The sequence below is a fragment of the Falco cherrug genome, chromosome 4, assembly GCF_023634085.1.
Source record: "Falco cherrug isolate bFalChe1 chromosome 4, bFalChe1.pri, whole genome shotgun sequence".
In the NCBI taxonomy this organism is placed as follows: domain Eukaryota; kingdom Metazoa; phylum Chordata; class Aves; order Falconiformes; family Falconidae; genus Falco; species Falco cherrug.
In genome coordinates, this window is record NC_073700.1 from 52,153,248 (window position 1) to 52,174,094 (window position 20,847).

General features: G+C 44.6%; 1 protein-coding gene across 1 annotated transcript in view; it reads right to left on the minus strand.

Moving 5' to 3' along the window:
• Positions 1 to 6,555: 6,555 nt before the first annotated feature.
• PTH1R (parathyroid hormone 1 receptor) overlaps positions 6,556 to 20,847 on the minus strand; it is a 121,849-nt gene continuing 107,557 nt past the window's right edge. The window contains exons 10-13 of the mRNA XM_005442331.3: positions 18,433 to 18,527; positions 16,342 to 16,483; positions 15,148 to 15,189; positions 6,556 to 14,092 (exon numbers count right to left, since the gene is read on the minus strand). Coding sequence (XP_005442388.1) covers positions 13,730 to 14,092; positions 15,148 to 15,189; positions 16,342 to 16,483; positions 18,433 to 18,527 — 642 coding nt within the window. The 3' untranslated portion in view covers positions 6,556 to 13,729. The remainder of the gene's footprint in view (positions 14,093 to 15,147; positions 15,190 to 16,341; positions 16,484 to 18,432; positions 18,528 to 20,847) is intronic.

The following is a 20,847-nucleotide window of genomic DNA, read 5'->3' on the forward strand; positions in this document are numbered from 1 at the left end:
GGCAGAATGCACCCAGCCTGCCTTTGTTCTGCCAGCTCATTGCAGAACTCACTAGTTCCCTGCAGGAAAACATCAGACTCTGCTGGTCATATTCCTTTCTGCTCCTCAGAATAGCAGAATGATTCTGCCTAATTAGACATCACACATATTATCAGCATAGGAGCTGCCATGCTGCTCTTGCTTCACCCATGCCCATAAACGGCCCAGCATAGAGAACCTGCTACCCAAGCTACCCCAGAATGGGATGCTGCAGAAAGTCACCTGGTTGGTGATGCCTGGGAAGAAAAAGCAGCTGGGTGCTGTGGAACCAGTGATGCAGGATGTGTGCACCTGGCACCAGCTGGTTGAACTCACCCCCAGGCTCATGTAGGACTGCCTGAAGCAAGAGTTGCTGCTAATTTGAGTCTTGTGCATAACACAAATTGAGTGCTTAGCTATGGATTTGGAAACCATTTAGTTCTGGAATGGGTAAATGGGAGGGGAAAAGGTTATAGGAGGAACGAGCTCCAAGGAGTGCTTGAAAGTACTGAGCAGTCTAGCCAGTGGGGATGACATTCTGTAAAGGTCTCCACTGGTTAGATTTTACTGGGATTCTATTTCCTGCTCAGGAGGAGCAGGATTTGCTTGTGCCCGGTTACAGCTTTTGCCTTCTGCGAGGGCAGTGCTCCAGGGAACCTCCCTGCATTGTTTGTGCCATGCTGGATGAAGGCATCATATAGCTGTGAATGGAACAAGGCACCCGTCATGACACTGATACTGTGAGTGTATCAGGTGGCATGAGAGCATCCTTCAAAATAGCCACCGCAACCACAATGGAACAACAGAGCTAGAAGGCACCGTGCTTTGAGACTAGGGAGAGAAAAAAAGGGTGGATTGTCCAACTTTTGCCACTGCTTTATTTTTGTTCTGCAATTTTCTACTGCATTCTCCAGATGATGTTTAGGGCCACAGCCAGAGAGATGCCATGCACCCTTTTACTCCAGTGAAAATTTATGCAAATGCTGCTCAAAACACTCAGTCTTAATGTGAGATCAGGGGAAGGCTCAGACTTACGAAACTGTATCACTCAAGCAATAGTTACCTGCATGGCTGGTCATTTACCAGCTTGTATTGGGTCTGAAGTCATCCGTGCTGCACTTGAGAAGAACTGAGACCAGGACTCCTGGAGGTGGATGGCTGCAGCATACTCTGTCCTCTTCATTCAGGTGAAAGAAAGCCTGGATGGAAGCAAAGATCTGGAGTATCACTAGAGAGACACCTAGCATTCAGGTTTGAGCCTGTGAGTAAAGCTTACTTGTGTGTGAACAGGGGGAGTGGGGTAGTAGTCAGAGCTACTCCTGCATCACACTGAAGTGGCATTGTATGCACCTGTCACAGCACTATCAAAACTAGCCGGCTGCAACAGGGCTTTTACCACCCCATGTTAACTTCAATAGGTAGTTCCCACGCCTTGCCCCAGCACAGCCACCAATGCCCCACAAGGTTTCAAAGGTTTATCTACTGTCTGGGCTGTTTCTTCAGCCTCTTCAGGTCAGTCCACCCTGCTCCTTGCCTCTGCTCTATCTAGATTCTTCCTTCTCCCAGCCAGCCTCTCCTCATTCAGGCCCCCTGCTTCTCCCAGGGCCTCTCCTTGTCTCTCCCACATCCAGGGCACACTCTCTCCTCCCTCTACTTCTTCCAGGTCTCCCTTCACCCAGCACTCCCCTTCCATCCCCCTTAAAGCTATTTAACTACTTAGCAGGAACCAGCCACAGCTGCACCCTATCCCCATCAGCCAGCCCACCACCCCTGAAGCCAGCCCACAGCTGTGTATTACCAATGTTAATTAACCTGCCTTCATTCCTCTGTGCCAGGGGTCCTCAAACTACGGCCCATGGGCCAGATACGGCCTCCCAGGGCCCTCAATCTGGCTCCCGGTATTTACAGAACCCCCCCGGCCCCACCGGGGGTTGGGGGGGGAAACCAAGCAGCTGCAGATGACCTCCTGCCACTTCATCCGCGTGCCGGCCCCCTGTTTAAAAAGTTTGAGGACCCCTGGTCTATAGGCACCCCACTGGGATAAGCATGAGGAGCTCTGTAAGGCTGAACACATTATGCAAGGTGGTTGTTCTCTCTCCTGGATGTTATCTGATGCTGATATTGAAATCAGTGAATGGGATCCAGACACTCAGTCTACACAGTAGCCCATCTCATTCTCATCCAAGGCCCATGGAACTCCATCTGGAGCAAGTGTTTGTGCAACTGCCTTTTGTCCCAGCAGAAAATTTTTACTCCCTGTTTCCAGGGATGGCTTTCCTGAAAATATTGCTGGAGTGTCACTGCTGCTGGAGTGGTGGTACACAGCCCACTGAGTGTAGGTGATGGGCTAAATGTTGGGGCAAGGAGCGCTTCTGCCCAGTTTGTCCTCCTGTGCAAAGCGCACTCTTGTTAAAACTCTAGGAAGAAAAGCCTTAAACTTCAGCTTCAGTAAATCAGCTTTCTTATTTAGAAGCTATTAGAGCTAAACCGTGCAGAAGGAGGTTATCAGCAGCTGACTTAGCATGTCTCCAGAAGCTGGAGCTCCAAAAAGAGCTGACCAGATTTGTTCCTAGCTTAAGCGGGTGTTTAAGCCACTCTGTGGGAGGTGTTCCCAAAAGGTTTCCAGAGACATAGCTCACTCCCATCTGCCTGTATCCTTAATGAACTGTAGGAGCTCATGGAGCTCCTTCCTTGTGAAGCTGGAGGAATACCTAACCCACGTCCATCCAAGGGTGCCCCTGAAGGATTTTTGAGGCTCTGAGTCCTGTAGGAAAAGACACAGAAGATGTATTTCATGAGAATCAATAAAGGTTTCTTTTTATTTTAATTCTCTTTTACATACACCTGTGGTTTGTCATTTTCCGCTTGTTACTTTGGTCCATACAGAAAGCAGAAGTGGAGGAATGTAAACCAAATGCCTGCCTGATGACACACACAAGGCAATGTCCTCGTAACACATAGAATGAAATCACAGTTTTGTCCTTTAGTTTTTGGGTTTTGTCCCTCTTCTGAAGTGAAAGAAGGTCTTAAAAAACACTTCAGTGAAAGCACTCATGTTAGAGGGGGAAGAAAACACCACAGCTCCTTTCCCTCCTGCTCAGACTAGAAAAAAGGAGCCAATATCCTGAAAACAGGCTCCCCGGACAGAGCCTGGCAGACAGCTGGGAATGGCCGAGTCCTTGTTCTAATGCCCAGACCCCATCACTTCTGGTGACCACCACGACTGGGTCACCTTGAAGCTGCTGAGATGAAGCAATGAGTTTTAGCAGCAGGTCTGTCTCTTCGTGCCTGTCGCAGCTCATGCAGATGGCAAGAGATGGACTGTTTCTGAACACGAGGGTGGGTGAGGGGATGGGTTTGGGTGACGGTGCTTGGTTTTGCCTGTCCTTCCACCGACTGTCCTCTCCCACCAGCATTACCTCATACCACCTGTCCTTTAAAACGTTTCACCTCTAGCAACAAATGGCTTCTTGTTCATCCTCCCCTGAAGCTCTCAAAGAAGAATGATTAATTTAGACAGAGAAAAATAAAAAGGTAAAAGCTTGGTCTGGCAAGAAGCACCCGGCTCTGTATTTAGAAGGGTTTACGCCTGTTGTAATGCTCTGGTTTAAATAGATGCTGCTTCTCTGGTGAAGTCATTGTTTTGTCTTCTGTTTTAGGTACCTGAGGTCTGCCTGTTTGGACAACACCCTTCTATTAAGCTTGGTTTTAATTGGTCTTTCAAGTGGATATTGAATCAGTGGATATTGAATCTCTATTTCAGAGGATGTAGGCCTGGGGATTTTGGAAACCCAGTGCACACTAATCCCATCTATCTCAAACACTTTAATCCCATGCCTTTTTCTAGCCAAATACCTACCACATCCTAAATCCCCACATGTAGAAGCTGATACCAATACAAAAGCCTAATGTTGTCACTCGTGAAGCATTTCAGGAGAGAAGACAGCCACTCAGACCATCCTGCTGCCTGATGGCTGCTTCCTGGGCTTGCAATGCTGCTGGGCTAAAGCAAAAAGACACATGGATGGCAAGTAAGGTTTTGGGAATGGAGGAGTTAATTTACTTGAATCATTACCCTTTTCCTCTTCAGAATTTATGGGGGAAACCCACTCCATAGAAATCAACAGGCATTTTGCTGTCGATTTCCATGGAGTCAGGATTTTGTCCCAGATTGATGCCAGCACATCTGTGTTGCTGCACACGCCATCGCTAGCCCAGGATCATTAACCCTTAGTCTGAGGAAGATAACCAAATACTGTAAATTTCCTTAGTTAACGTGCCGGGAAAAAAATTGCTACAGTTGCAGGGAGAAGTTAATCTGTGGGGAGAAATGGGTCTAAATTCCAGGTTCTCATGTTGAGGTTGTTCTAACGTACCCCTTGTTTCAGGTGAAAAAAGAAGGGAAGAGTGCCAGTAAGGATGAAGAAGAAGAGAAAGTTGTACTGACTTTGTTAGACGCTCCCCATTTGCTCTCTCAAGAAACTCCCAGCACAGGAGACAGCATAACTGTGAGACCTCTGACAGATCTGTGCTGGATAGGGAGCTCTGCCTGGAGAGCAGCCACATTTATAAGACTTCCTAATTACTTATGATCATGTGGGTCAGCTCTTCCATAACTTTTTCTTTTGTTCCTGGCCCCTGCCAGACTCCGAGCTGATTTCCAGCCCTGCCCTGCCTTGCTGGAGTCTTGCAAACCCGTTCTGAATTAGGAAAAAGCTTGTTGCACTGTTCTTGCAAACGCTGCCTTCGGCTCCCTCCCAAAGCAGCATTGCTGCTGTCAACCCTCAACGCCATCCGGAGACGGTCGGAGGGGAGATGGCCCCACATGGGGCCATGAATGACCACTTGCCACAGATGCAAAAGCAGTTCAAGGAACAGTCCTGCAAGTGTGCCATGAAAAAGTACTAACATACCAACCTAGAGAAGGATGCAGAAACCACAGGAGCAGATCAGAATATTAAACTTAAATTAAACAGGAATATTCGATTGCAGTGTACCAGCTCTAACCGCAAGCCCTCTGAAGGCAGTGGGAAGACATCGTGTGAAATTTGCAGGTCATATCAAATGGCTCAACATCTTCTATGAGCAAAACATGAGCAAGTTCAGTTGGAGGATGAAATGCTGTGCCAAGGTTTGTAAACCTTTCCCTGGTCCGTGGGAAAGGTTTCAGAGGAACCTTACTTAACATTTCTTTTAATGTTCCCCTGTGACATTCTTTTCCCCACTTGCCTTCCAGCTCCTGGCAAAATATTGATATTATCTTGAACTTTGTATACTGCAGGGCTAGTTTAAACCTGGAAAACAGCATGAAAACTCGGAGGATCCGAGTTCACATGCAAGTAGGAGAAAAGACAAGACAAGACAAGACAAGACAAGACAAGAGAAAAGAAAAGAAAAGAAAAGAAAAAAGAGAAAAGAAAAAAGAGAAAAGAAAAAAGAGAAAAGAAAAAAGAGAAAAGAAAAGAGAGAAAAGAAAAGAAAAGAAAAGAAAAGAAAAGAAAAGAAAAGAAAAGAAAAGAAAAGAAAAGAGAAAAGAAAAGAAAAGAAAAAAGAAAAGAAAAAAGAAAAGAAAAGAAAAGAAAAGAAAAAAGAAGAAAAAAGAAAAAAGAAAAAAGAAAAGAAAAGAAAAAAAAGAAAAGAAAAGAAAAGAAAAGAAAAGAAAAGAAAAGAAAAGAAAAGAAAAGAAAAGAGAAAAGAAAAGAAAAAAGAAAAGAAAAGAAAAGAAAAGAAAAGAAAAGAAAAGAAAAGAAAAGAAAAGAAAAGAAAAGAAAAAAGAAAAGAAAAGAAAAGAAAAAAGAAAAGAAAAAAGAAAAGAAAAAAGAAAAGAAAAAAGAAAAGAAAAGAAAAGAAAAGAAAAAAGAAAAGAAAAAAGAAAAGAAAAAAGAAAAGAAAAAAGAAAAGAAAAGAAAAGAAAAGAAAAGAAAAGAAAAGAAAAGAAAAGAAAAGAAAAGAAAAGAAAAGAAAAGAAAAGAAAAGAAAAGAAAAGAAAAGAAAAAAGGGCTAAGAAAAATCCCTACCAACTGAAACAGCTGGGCGTGGCTAAGTGACCACAGTGTATATTAGTGGGGAGAACAGGCTAATCTGGTCAGTAACAGATAAAACGGGATTGTTTTATGTGACAGCTGATGCCTTGGGTGTCCTTTTATTTAATCCCAAACAGCAAGCCTGGTCTTTAATTCTCAGCAGAGCATTTCTGTAGCAAGAGCTGGAAGCTTTCTTTTAATTCCATTATGGAAATTGTACATGAATTCTGAGCTGTGGTCTAGATTCAGATCTGTTTTACCTTGGCATTAGACTGAGCTAACTCGATTGCCTTCAGTGGAGTAGATCCTGCCTTCTGCCAATGAATATAAAATCAACATCAGGCCTGTTTCTAACTGTCCTGCCCTAGAGACCAGTTCTGAATGACTCTGTCCACTTGCTGTAGCTATTCCATCCGCCATGGAGAGCTCTGTCCACATGGGAGAAGCCAGAAAGCCAGACACTGCCCACACCCCATCAGAGCACTCAACAGAACCTGATGGAATAAACAGAGGATAACTTATAATTACTATTTTATTGTTTACAACCCTTCTTAAGTCTGGTGCAAAGACAGCGAGTCTCTTTCTTGCTCTCTGTGCCCTTTTCTTACAAAATCACCAAGACCAGAAGACTGTATTGATGGATTGACCTTCCACCTCTGCCACCTGTGCTCTGAACCCCGTCTGATGGGTATGATGGCACTAGGGCACTGTGCAGCTGATCTGAGCGAAACATGTTCTCATCCCAATGCTCTGGATTGATTTTGAAACTAAGAGTTGAGATTGGCTTCTAGCTGTAAAAAAAAAAATAAAAATCCTGGATTTGCATCCAGTTAAAATAGAAAATTAAATACTTAACCAAGTTCTTTAAATAAGTTTTTAGGGTTGTTTTGTAGGGCCAGTTTGGGAAAAAGGAGTTAAGTTTAGAGAAGGACTCCAACCAATCTGAATTTGGGATTGATATAAACAGTAGGGGTGTCCACCTTGCTGGTGCCCTTTTTGTGGGCTTCTTTACCTGCTAGGGACAGGCAACCTCATGCTAGAGGTGAAGGAGGTACATGGGATCTGCCAGCACTGCCAAAAGACCACATCTTGGTCCCAGCTTCAACTGCTGTACTCACAGTAGAAGATACCTGCTCTAAAATCTCCAAAACCTCCTACAGACCAAAGAGCAGCCAGTGAAGATGACTATTAGCACTGAGTAAAGTAGCACCCTCATTAGGAGACCCTTTGCCTATTACAAGACTTGATATATACACAGCAAATTAATTTGGGGTTAACCACTAAATGAGGCACATCAGCGATATCTCTGTTTCAGCACAGGATTGCTTGATGTCTCTGAGCTTTAAATGACCAGTAGCTGGTCACAGGCAATCTGAACCACATGTCCATGCATCTCTCCATCCCAACTCATTCATAATAACCTTTGGAAAATTCACTACAGAGAGGCCGAGGAGGACATGGAAACATCAAGGAGACCAGATTTCTTGTTTAAAATTTCTGCCCAACTGAGCATTATTGGGGAAAAAAAAAAAAAAAAAAAGCAGCCAACCTGCATTTTTTTGTTTTTCTTATCCATTTTGTCTTTTTCCTGAATGAAAACAAACTCAATCTGCATTTTCCAGGCTATATATATATACATATATATACAGACACACAAAACCCTCTCACATATATTATATCTATAAAATTTTTATATATATATATATGTAATATATATATATCAAAAAATCAAAGTGGTGGAGTTATGGTTTATTATTGTTCAGCTAATTATGTGTCTTTACAACAACTCATATCTACTTTCTTTTGCTCTCCCACCTTTAGCTAAGAGCTAAGCTTGAATTTTGATTTTATGAGAGGTTGCAAAAATAGTTTGGGTAGAACAGAATAAACCAAATAGTTTTTATACAGATGGCAGTATTTGCCATCAAAACAAAACATTTCCCTGAGCCAACAGAATTTGCTGTCTGGAAGGTTCAACCTTTCACTTCCATGGGCAGAACCAGGAGAACTGCCTTCCAATGAATGTCCGCAGAGATGAACATGCTCTTTATTTTACTTATACAATTTATAAACTATTATGTTTTCCAGGCAAACCCAGACAGCCATAGCCAATCACGATGGAAATTTATTTACAGGGTCTTTCACAAACTCATTTCCTTTACAATTTAATATTTTTCTCATTTCAAGATACCCTAGAGGAATGAGATACAAAATCTACTCTGTATCACACTGGATGCTTGAAAAACTCCGTAGCTGGCCAGGGATATTGTATGTCCTCTGCTTACCCTGCAGAATGTGGCAGCCCATCAGAAAGAGCAGTAAAAATAATAACAAAAAAATCAAACAGTAAACCTGTTCCAGCATGAAGCTCATTGAAAAAACCCTGATTTTCCTAGACTTGAGGGTGCAGATCATCTGTTCCCTGGCAGGTGCTGTCAGCAGGTGCCGCGGTGAAGACCTCTGTTAACCTGCTCACAGCCTTAAATAAAAGCGTCCTCACCTGCCAAGCACTCTGCAACTTGCAGCCATCAGTGCAATGCCAATCTGTGGCAGTTTACACAGCTGAGGAGCCATTATTACCCCCCCACGTTTGGAAAATACTGCTGCCCCAGATCCACTGGCTCCTTTGCTTCCTTTGCTTCCTGTTACAGCTGAAATGTTGTAAAATTCAGATAAGGCCAGAGAAGATGTGAACTTCCCATGACAGGGCACAGACTGGTTTTCAGCCAACCCATGGGCACCAGCAAGTGGAGAAAAGCACGTACACCAGTAAGAAGAAATGTTGCACATTAAAAGACTTCACAGGTTCATACAACCTCTCCCTTAAAGGTCAACTCTTAAAGTGCTTTCTGTCATTTCATGCAGTCCTATCTCAGGTGAAAGAGTCATTGACCACAGCGAGAGATTTGGGCCAGTTCAGGGATATACTGACCACTCTCCTCATCACCAGTAATTCTGCTTGAAGCTTTCTAGGTGGAAAGTGTGCAGAAAAATCAGCCAGTGAAAAAGCAAGAGAACCAAAACTAGCCATGAGGTTTCTTAACATTTTGAAACATCAGAACCTGGAATTTAAAAACTTTTATAAGCCAGACATTGAATTTGTCAAAAGAATAAACAGGAATAAAGTACTGGAGTTCTTCCCTCTTCATGTATCTTCATAGTTTAAAAAATGGAAAATTCTTACCAGAAATGTGGATGTTCTACAACCTTCAGCCAATTGCCCATAGACAGATAAATAAAGCCAAACGTTGGCTGAAGGGTTTGATTTTGGGAGATCTTTGTGAACTGATTTGGCTCTAATATGTATCAGACAAGAAGAAGCGTAGCTGAGGAGTGGTGAGGGATAGGACAAGACATGATCTCATCTGAACCAAGACCAAGCAGTATATAGGTGTAAAAACATTTGTCTGCACATATCCAGGCAAAGCAGAAATTACAAGGCTTCTGCCAAAAGTCATCTTTAAGAAACACAAGGCTAAGGGACGCTTAACAGCTCTGTGTCCCTCCAGAAAAGAGGTAGATCAGGTAGGGAGGACTCACGAGGAAGAGCACATGGTGCTGGATGGGGATAGAAGAGGTGCAGGGCTGGTACGATGAGATGAACCTGTCAGGGGGGGAGGTTCCCTACCCAAACCCAACATCTCTGTGGCACTGGAGAAGAGGACACCCATCCAAAAGATGGGCAAGGAGATTCCTCCCTGTGTGAGCCAGTGGGCTGGGGTATTGCAGTACACAGCTTGGCCCTGTGCCAGCCCCGCATGCTTAGAGAAGTGAGAGGGTCTATGGGACTCCTGAGTGTTGCTTCGCAGGATGGGAAGAAAAGGGGCACAGATGTGACACCATGGAGGAGAGAAAATCAGAAAAATTTCAGGCAACCAGCTCCTTTGGACCTCTGCCTCCTTGAAGTGAACTTAAGAAAACCTCTTTGCCTGTGTGTTTGCTGTACACTGACTCCAAAGCTGCTCTCTCTGCTCCATGGTGCCCTGTTGGACCTGAATCAGGATGGGCACAAACCCTGTCCTGCCTGCAGGGTTTGCAGTGGTCGGGGGATGAATCACAGAGTGCATCCTCACCTCACCACCCTTCTGTTTTCTGTAGCCTTCGGGACTATGTTTGCACTAATAAATCAGACAGGGAAGGGGCTGTCATCCCAGGTGGACTCAGACCTTTGGATGGGGTAAGCTGCCCTTGAGCAATGTCTGCATCTCCAGGGATGGAGGACCCCACTCTGGATGGAGGCTTTGGCTGAGCGCCTGCAGGATGCCCTTCCAGGGCAAATTGCAACCACTTATTTCAACTGTGGTTTCTTCTGGTTTTAGACACGACAGGTCTGATTCCTTCCTTGCTAAAACCAGTGAAGGATGTCCTTGTATCTCTAGATAACAGATTGTGGCCTACACACTCAATCAAGAGTTTACGATCAGCCCAGGAATGATAGGAACAGGCTTTGACAGATGTGCAGTCTGCCATACCTTAGTGACAGTTATTCCCCTGTTTTGGTACAAGCATTTTCCCAGTTTTTGCATGAATATTGTTCATGCACCTGGACAACCAGATAAAAAAAATAGTATCTATTATGTCTGATTTGTAATTGAAAGAATTAAGAAAATATTTCTTCCCCTGTACATCACTCATGCCTGTAATTTTTATCTATGTTTAACAACAGTTTTTAGACATTTATTCTAAATAACCCAGTGATTAATGCATTTCAAGTGAGGGCTGCATTTTATGAGGGGTGTTGTATTTATTTATAAATAATTTTATGGCTTTTGCTAATTCCTTGAACTTTGTAAAGTGATTGTCAAACATGTTATTAAACTTGAGTTCTCAGTAACAAACACAAGCAAATAGTGAGTCATTGGTGGGATATTTTTTTTTTGTCTTTTTTTTCCCCTTGTTCCAGCAGTGAAACGATACTAGGAAATTTCTTTGAGCGAGAAAATCAGGAGGGTCACTGCATCTACTTGGCAGGATTTAAGCACAACATACTTCTGGAAGGATGGAAAGCCAGAGCCAACATATGCAGTGTTCTCTCTCATCGGCAGTTCAGCCACATGGGATACTAAATGATGCAGCTGTACACACTCTGGCAGCTGACTGTTAGTAATGTCTGCCCCATCTGATTGCCTCCAGAAGCCATAGCAGCATCTGTGAGGGAAAGGCGAGCAGCGAGTGTAGCTGGGCTGGCCCAAACCGCCGCGGAGCTGGTTAGCTCTCCATGCCAAACTTTCACTGGAGTTGACTTCTCTTGCAAGATGACTTAACTTCTCTGTAATACTATTGCTAGCATTGTTATGTGAATAACAACAACAATAATGAGAGAGCATGAAAAAAGATTATTCTTTGAAAACCTTACATTTCAATAGCTGCCATTTGGTGGTAAATGGTTGTGATGAGTTTTGACTTATTTCAATGACGCAAGACAAGAAAAGAACATCACAAATAAATACTGGCTTTTAAAGACCTGCTCATGTACGTCTGCAGCTGGTGGAGAGGTGCTTCAGTGCCTGGCAGAGGACTCCCTCTCAGCCACCACATCCCCTACCAGGTCTGGATCCAAAACTCAAGAGATGCTGAAGGGAGGAGGTTTTTCTCCTTGCCTTCGCTGTGCTTTGGATCAGGCCCTGAGAGGCTGTGTAAAGAAGATGTGGGATGCAGAGTCAAGATCCCAACTGGTCTTCCTGGCCTTCTTCCAAGTTTTCGGGAAGTTAGTCCTTAATTTGCCCATAGGAAACCAGCTGATTGCATCGACTGGATGCATCACAAGTGCTGGTTGATGTGACCCAGCATCTGTATCTAAAGCATTGGGATAGAGAGTACATTATCCCATTGATCCAGCCTGCATCCTAAAGGACTGCTGCAACCTTTCCCAATACCTCTTTCCTATTCCCTTTGAGTAAGAGCCAGGTGAGGTCAAAATGCTTCAGTTGCTAGAAACTTGCAAAGAAGGAAAAAAAGAAAAAGAAAAATAGCACCATGAGAAGCTGACTCTTAGACTGCAGCAAGGGAATGGTGATGACAGGGGCTGAAGGGGGGGTCCAAGCTGGCTCAGCCCGAGTCCTTCCTTGGGGAAGTACATGCTGCAATAGGAATTTTGGCCACTGTTCCTAATTTTCCACTTCTGGGCAATTCTGTATCATGCTTGGAAACTGGCAGAGACCCTTCGCAAGATGATCAGCTGGTGTGAAACAGCCCCAGCACAACGCGCTGTTGGCCAACAAGGACTGTAGCTCTCCATCGCTGCCAAAGGTGGTGTCTATCAGAAAACACACCCTGCAAAAAAAAACCCACCAGCAAGGGATACTCTGCAGGGTGACAAAATATTCCTGGTCTCTCTTTCCTGTAGGAAGGAGGTATTTCCTTGTGCTCTTCCCATCAGAGGCAACTGCAATAGCATCTCCTCATCTGAGCATCTGTAGGCAGACACAGGGACTTTGGTTGAAGTTAGGCTTGTTTACACCAACTGAGTCTGACCCAGTGTACATATGTGTGTGTGTGACCAAACCACAAAGAGCAGTGAAGTGCAGAAGATGCTCAGAAGGTGGCCATCCCCCAGCAATCCCTGTGCTTTGATCCAGCAAATTTGCCGTTAGATCTCAGAAAGGTAGGTTTGTCTGGCTCTGTTCTGGGTGATATGGGCTGACTGTTGATGGAGTCTTACTCCTCATGAGGGTTTGGGCTAGTGAGAAACTGGACATTTAAAGGGCAGAATGAGAAGCAATTTAGAGGTTTTTAAAATGGCTGAAGCCTGTTTCCATGAGCACCCACAGAAAGAGAGGGCTGAGTTGGCTATCCTCTGAACTGATTTTAGCGACACACACACAGGTGCACACACCCAAGATCTCCAAATTGCCTGCCCTGCCTTGACACACTTGGTGGGCCCCTCTCCACTGCTGCATCTGGAAGAACGAAAGTGGCGCACCTTCTGATAACCACATTTTCCATCCTAAAATTGCACTGGTTTCTGGCTTCTACTGGGACTCAGGTCAGGGAGGGGAGAATAGAGTTTTCTGCCTGCATCTAGCAACCGTGAGCTGTTAGCTCTGCCCACCCCAGAGGAGCATTTTGCCAAGGAGTGAGATTGCCCAACGGAAGGACATGAGACTGGTAGTACTGAGCTGTCCGTGTTGAGTGCTTGTCTGCAAGGCCGGGCAGCTGTGACCCCCAAAGGGGTCTTGACCAGTGTTGTGGGTATTACCAGGCAGACTTTACCGGGAAAGCACAAACCAAACTGAAGACGGTGATGCCCAGGGTGGCTTGTACCCCTTGGCAAGAAGATGGCACTGTACACTGCCTGCAAGACTCTTGCTTTACTGGGTGAGCCTCCTGTCCTCCTTGGCTGCCCACGCTCTCCAAGAGGTCCAAGGACCACGTGTTGCTTTGCGACCCTCCCTCGCAAACCCTCAGTATCGCTGTTGTTCAGCAGGTGGCAAGGCCAGCGGCTCTGGATAGCCCTGCCTCTGTTAACACCAGGGAGACACAGATCACTGAGTACATGCATGTGATCGACAGCTGGCCACATTGGTGGCTCACTTTTTTTTCCCATATAACTTAACCTCTTGTTCCACAGAACAGAGAAACTGTATGGAAACCCTTGGCATCCGATGCGTGGCCTGATATTCTTTTGCCCACTAAATGCTCTCCAGGAACCTTTTTCATCCTTTTCCTTCTTTTTTTGCATCCTCTCTTTACATCACTGTCTCTCTTTCTTCCTCAACAAGTACTGTGGGTCTGTCTCCATCATAAAGCCCAGAGCCATTCAGGTACTCCTCATCTTTGTTGTACTGCTCTGGTCCAGAAGAAGGCATGGAGTTTTCAGAAATGGACCCATTTTTTACATAACCTGGCAAATTCCGGTGTCCATTGAGGGTCCCTGGTATAAGTCTCGTATTGAGATGGAGGGCAAGTGCTCCTCTTGTGGCTACATTTGTGATGCTGGTGTGGGAAACCATTGGTCCATAACTGTAGGTTGTGCTCCCACTTCGTGCTTTCCTTTTAAAGTCAAGTGCTAATGTCCACCTGCTCCATGACTTCTTTATTTCTGCTTGGACCTGGGAGACAAGGAGGGGAAAAAAAGCATGAGTGGGAGGAGATAGGGGCAGACACTATCAGAAGGAGGTAGTATCTACTGACAGAATGGGTGAGAAACTCTCTGGGGAGGGAATTTGGAAGGAACAGTAAATTGACATTAAATATATCCTTTCCAAATGAAATATTTGACATTGCAAAGCTTGAATGGATGAAAACATCTAACTGAAAATATGGGTTAACTCTCTCCCAGGATTAAGGGAAGGTAAGCAGCACATCGAGGAGAAAGCCCTCTCAATGTGCCATGAACGTCAGGGATGAACTACCTCCAGAGGTGCCTGAGTCACTAGAAATTTCCTCTGGGAAGGAGTTAGCTGACTATTGTAGACTAAGTATCCCACTTTGAGATGGCTAACATTAGGATGAGATCAATTCCCTTTATGGTATGGATTTTATCTTGGTTTTATGCTGTAGAACATAAGCAGCATATTTGTAGTTGCAATCCTTAAATCCATAAATCCCTAAAAATCCATACATAGACTTAGGCCAAAACAATTTTATGCCAGGCCATGAAAGTAGCTCTGCTCTTTTCCAGTGTGCATGCACTGACCATCTAGTATCTTAGTTTGCAGCCACAGGGGGACTAATGGAAACAAAGATTTTAAAGCATATGACTCTGGAAATAGGAAAAAAAGGTCAAAAAAGCCTAGGCAATCCAAAGGGCTTTCTGGTCAGGCAGCTACTCTATCGATCCACTTTTTTTTCCTGCCACAGATCTGACTTTAAGCAGCACTAAAGAGCACTTGTGCTGAGAAAAGAAAAACCTGTATGTTCCCATTTTTTTCTCCATTAGCTACTTCCAGCAGCTCATTTCTTGGTGACCTATTGACCTGGATGTTGTACGTGATCAAAATCGAGGGTATGAACTTTCTATGTGGACTGACAGATCTTTGACTGACTGCAAAACAGGGCTGTGTCTCTAGAATAAGTGAGGATATGCTGCTGTGCATCCACCGTCCGTCTGTGTGTGGAACTAACCTAACAAAGGAGGGAAATAATTAAGAAGACGGTGACTTACCTCTCCGTTGCAAAAACAGTATATGATGGCAACAAAAAATCCCTAGAAGGAAAAAAACCCAACATAATAATGTTAATTTTGCTGCATCTTTTCTGATGGCGCTGCCCAGCATCCCAGTGTTCCTCTGAAATCAAGAGCATTCATAATTTGATGAGCACAACACGCGTAAGAAACCTTGCATTGCTCAGTAGTGCATGAGAGAGGGATAAACACAGACGTTTCCTTGCAGTTGATAGACTATATAAGCCCTCTGGGTCACTTTCTAGCTAACAGGTCTATTTTCACTCCTGAACTTTTTCAAAGGTTCTGAGATGGTGATGGGTGCCTGGAAAGGTGGTGGGGTCTACTCCACCAGAGGTGTTTACACGTACCTCCAGTGCTCCAGGAGGGGAGGGTGGAAGATGGTCCTGATGGGACTTTTCCAGCTCTGGCTATAAGTGGGGCAGCCTGTGTATGGAGCAAAACTGGCTGAGTGGGATCAGCAAAGGAGTTCACATGTAAGCAATCCATCCACATCTTTTTGTTGGCCAATAGTTTACCCAATGAGGTCACGCACTATTTTATCCTGTCTGCACCCAACATGAATTGTGGAAGCACAGAAACACAAGCTTGGTCCCCATCTCCCTTACAGTTTCTCTAAACTGCCATCTGTCCAGGCCCACTGTCCACCTTTCATCAGCCACGCTGGGTAACCATGACAAAGACAGCAGCATGCGAGCCAAAAGCTAACCTCTCAGGGGAGTGTGTGCGGTGATGAGCAAACACTGCTCTGCTTGTAGAGAGTCGCCTATTCTTGCTGCTGTGTCTTGTACGGGACCAACGCTGTGATGGAACCTGCCTTTTGCCCAAACCTAGAACTGAGGAATCCGCTCACAGGACTGAAAGAGAACTTGGGACAAGCAAATTGGAAGCTAATTTGAAACAACATATCTTCGTGGATCTCCACCAGCTTACGTCTAACCTGGATCTAAAGAGATTAATATTTTGTGGGGCAAGTTATCTTTCAACAGGAACGCTTTTTTTGTTGGCACACTGAGCCTTTATACGTGAAAATACTGTCAAATTGCCTTGTGAATGAAAACTGACGTATTGTAAAAACAGTCCTGCTTCCAAAGACAACCTTGTGCTCCGATTTCCCCCCTCTCCCAATGACATTCTCACAGTTTGCCCCCATACTTTTAACAGTTACAATACCTGGAAAGAGTTGAACAGCATTTCATAGTGCATTTGAACTTGCCAAAGAATCCCTGACACATCTGTGTATGGCATAGCCATGAAAACAATATAGTGAACGCCAAACAGAGGCATAAGGACGAGGGTAGATTTCAGCAGCTTCCTATAGCAATAAAGAAAGAAAGACACAGAGGAAATTAGTGGATGGAGGGAGCCTCCCAGCCAGGCTTGCCCACCTCATACCTTGAGTGTGAGTTGTGCATAATTTTGCTCTTGCTTACATGTCCCCTTGGCTAGACTTGGATACCTTACATTTACAGAGGCACCATGCCCACCTGCAGTTTCAAACTGTTGCTTCTCTTATGGCATGTGACACAACCCAGCCCATCCTCCAGTGTCTTGATGTGCTAGTCTAACCCTCTGCACATGTATTCCCCCACGTGATGCTGTTGTAGGTACTGGAGATGAAGACACTCAGGTGTCTTTTTCAGCCTCAGACTATACCCAGCTTTGGGTCAGGAACATGAGTAGAGCGTGGAAGGGTGACTGGAAGGAAATGGGCGCTGCTGCTTCCGGCCCTCAGCCTCTGACTGGCACTAAATCCCCTTCTCCCAAAAGGATGGCTCTGCTTCAGCTTAGAACAACTAGACATGGTCCTGTACAGCCAGTAGGTGCCACTGCTTGAGCAGGGCGGTTTGGACTAGATGACTTCCAGATGACCTCCAGACGTCCCTTCCAACCTCAACTGTTCAGTGATTCTGCTTGCTTGTTGAGGCAAGACATGAAGGTCCACCCTGGGTTAGTGCCTCCTGTGCAACGGGCAGAGCTGGTGGAGAGGGAGGTGCATGTAGGAGCAGAATTACTCTAGATATCAAGGGAAGAAGGACAGTGCACTATGGGGTAAGCAGAAGGCGAACACTCTTAGGAGATGCTCGGGACTGCAGTATCACTTGGGAAATGCCTTTTTAAAGCAGTAGCTCCATCTCAGTGTAGGGCCTGTGCTGGGGACTGGGGGAGGTACGGCACAACCCTGACTACTTGGCTAGGTTTCTGCCTGAGGGAACCAGCTTTTCCTGGAAGTGATATTAATTGAAGGATTAAACTTTCTGCCAAGAGTTAAAGCAAGTTACCAAGTGCAGGCAATTATTGAGAAGGGCAGACATCACTACCAGAAAGACCTGGTACCTCCTCTGTCCAGCAACTGGAAACCACTGAGGGAATTTAACACATTAAAAGGAGAAGGTCCCATCCAAACCATAATTAATAGCAAGCTTCAGCCAGGGGTAAATAAATAAATAGATAAATCAGAGCCCTGACAGGGCAGCAAAGAAAAATGGAGAGGTGTTTTCCTGCCAAATCTCATTGCTGCTTCAAATGAAATGTCTTGTGTTTGGCGAGTGGGATGGTAGCAATGAGCTCATGGTTTGCAGCCCAAATCGTTCTGCTCTCCCCCTTTGCATGTGTCATGGTCAGTCGAGCTCGGAAGATTATGAGAAACCTGGGGAGCTCTCAAGCAGCCAAGGTGTCTCAGCAATCTGCTTTTTCTGTCCAGTTTTGACCATGCTACAAATATCCCAAATTATCAAGAGAGAAGAGCTGGCAGAACAAAAGAAAACAAAACAAACAAGGAAAAGCCAGATTTCCAGCAAAGAGCTGGGAATCATTTTTTTATTTCAGCAAAGGCACTGAAACACTTGCTGAAGGGGAGATTTAACAAATAGACCGAGTTTTACAAAGCACAGGAGGGAAATAAATAGAAATAAATAAATTGGTACTAGTTTTAGGGGCTTCAACAGCATAAATAATGCTTTTACTTTTCCACTTTTGGTTCAAGGCCGGCACAGCCACTTCCAAACTGGCTGAAAGACTGAATTCCTCTTTTAACCTATGAGGCTGGTCCCCCAGGTTGGTTTTGAAAAGTTTAGGAGATGTTTAATCTGCAGTTGATTCATTCTGCATTACCAGACTTGGAAGACAGAATTCTTCTCATCTTATTTTAGACATCTACAGTGCAGACGCCATGAACTAGTCACCCTGGGCTCCCTCTGTAGTCAGTGGGGTGAAACAAGGACTTTGACATCTCCCAAAAAGTGGAAAGGCTATGTGACTTACCTGTACTGTTGCCTTGAGTCACACCTCCCTGCATTCGTCTCTCGTAGCTTGGTTGCTAGGACTCTGATAATATTGATAAAAAGAATAAAATTTACCTGGAAGAGGTGGGGGAAAAGAAACAACAAAGAAAGGATAACTGTTAAAAAAGACCCAGGTGATGGTAGCGTTGTTTAGTCAATGCTTTCCCCAAGATGAGTCAAGGCGCTGTGGCAGGGTCCTGACCATGCTGTGTATGAAGCTCCTCCTGGGAGAGCTTGTCCCGTGAAAAGGATAAGCTCCTCCTGGGAAGACCCAGTGTTTGGTGTGTTCTAGTCAGCTGTGCTTAACCTGGATGGCTGAGAGAGAGAAGGGAATGACATTCCCTGACAAGGTGTGTGCATCTCACATGGAAACACCTACACCTGAGCTAGCCAGCCCAGCAGACACTGCGTAGTTGGGTATGAGATCAATATATAAGGCTGTGCTTACCAAGCATTTTGAGGTATGGACTACAGACATCTCTGAATTTTCCACATCACCTTTTTTTTTTTTTAAAAAAAAAAACTTCATACAGTGGTCTCACAAATTTCTCAAACTTAGTTTGGGGTTTAGGGAGCAGAGCGAAATTAGGTTGTGTTTGTCTCTTGCAGCCCACCCAGGATTAAGATCTCATCAGGCTGAGATGCATTAGTAGGATGCCTTTCCATATTTCCATGTGCAAAAGGAAAAAAGAGCAAGAAAACTGCACTGTGATGAAGACACAGAGTAGACTTAACTAGAGATGACAAATCAAGAACGCAGAAGGGCAATATAACCATAAAACTTCAGTTGTATGTTGGCTGCTAACCCTCCCTCTGGAAGACGGTTTAGTATGGATCAGATAAGGACAGCAGGGAGGTAATGTCTACTTCCCATACAGGGAGCCACATCTGTGGACTCATCTTGCGGCCAGCTGCTCAGTCAAGTTAATCTAGTCCTACAGGAACACGTGCGTGGTGACCCATGCAGCAAAAGGTAATGGCAACATCTCATGGCTACCCTGGCACTGAACAGAGATGAAAAATAGGGAGACCTTTGAGGGATTCTTGGCTTTCTGGAGCTTTTCAGAGACTGGTTTCACTGGGGCTGGGATCACACCTGCTGCTGCCCCAGACAAACCCATTCTTAGGACTATGGGCAAGGCCACAAGCAGAACCATCCCGTAACCATCTGCACTGGGCAGATCCATGTTGCCAGGCTAACACGGATGCCCATGGCTTTTTCTGGAGACTTGCAGCAGTCATTTGACTTCTCAGATGCCAGTATAGCAACATTTCAAGGAAACAAATTACCACGCCACACACAGGCTCATAGTTTTACGCCCGAAGGGACTGTTGTGAACCTCTAGTTTGATCTCCTGCAAAACGCAGTCCGTAAGACCTCCTTGTATTCATTTCTGTTTGAGCTATAGCAGATCTGGGTTTCAGTGTTTCCATGACGGAGATCCTACCACAACCATTGGTAAGTCGTTCCAATGGTTAATTATCCTTACTGTTAAAACAAGTAGCTCCCTGAGCCGCTGAATGAACACGGCCGGTTTGCTATGGCTTTGTCTTCTGTGGTTGGATTCCTTCTCCTTTAACGAGGTGCAAATTCATATTGAACAGCTCTGCTCTGTGTTAAAAAGGGGGTAAAGCTGTACTACACCCTTTCCTTTGAAGGGGCATTAGTAGAATTTCTCTCCTGTATCTATTTGACTGTTTTCATGAGGTTTGTGGGAATTTAACATCCATGCAACCCCATTCCCTTAGTTACATTTGGTTGGAATTTACTGACTGGCACAGAAATTGTAAGGGAGGGATGGATAGACCGACAGGCAGAGAAGCACACAGCCTGGGGGCATAGAATTCATTTTCATTGGAAACCAATCTGAAAGGAGGGGAAAAAAAAAAAAAAGCAGGCTTTGTTTCTCATGAGTTTTTCTAGCTTAAAAAGGCTCAGAAGTGGGATCTTGTTCTGCATTTGTCTGCTAAAAGAAGATGTCCAACCTTATCACAGTCAGGAGGGAACTCCTCTGACTTCCTGAAACATGTGCTCAGCTTCAGAAGAAATCCAGACAACTGCGTAACATCAAAGCTAGCAGCAAAGCTGGAGTGGAGGGATTTTAAGCCCCTCAACCTCCAAATTCTCTGCAAGTACATCCAGAAAATGCATAACTTCTAGTCCAGCAACGTATGACCAGCTAGTGTGGGAATTGAAAAGGCAGCCAAATGAACAATATGAACCCACAGAAATTAAACAGAAACAACCCACAGAATATTTCTGCATGATAAATAGCTGCATTTGCAAATAGCTAGGGTACAAGCACAGCACAGCCTCATGGAGAAACATTATTTTTACAAGGATGAGCCTCAATTGAGCTCTTTCTCCTCTGCTAATTGGGCTTTAAATTAAATG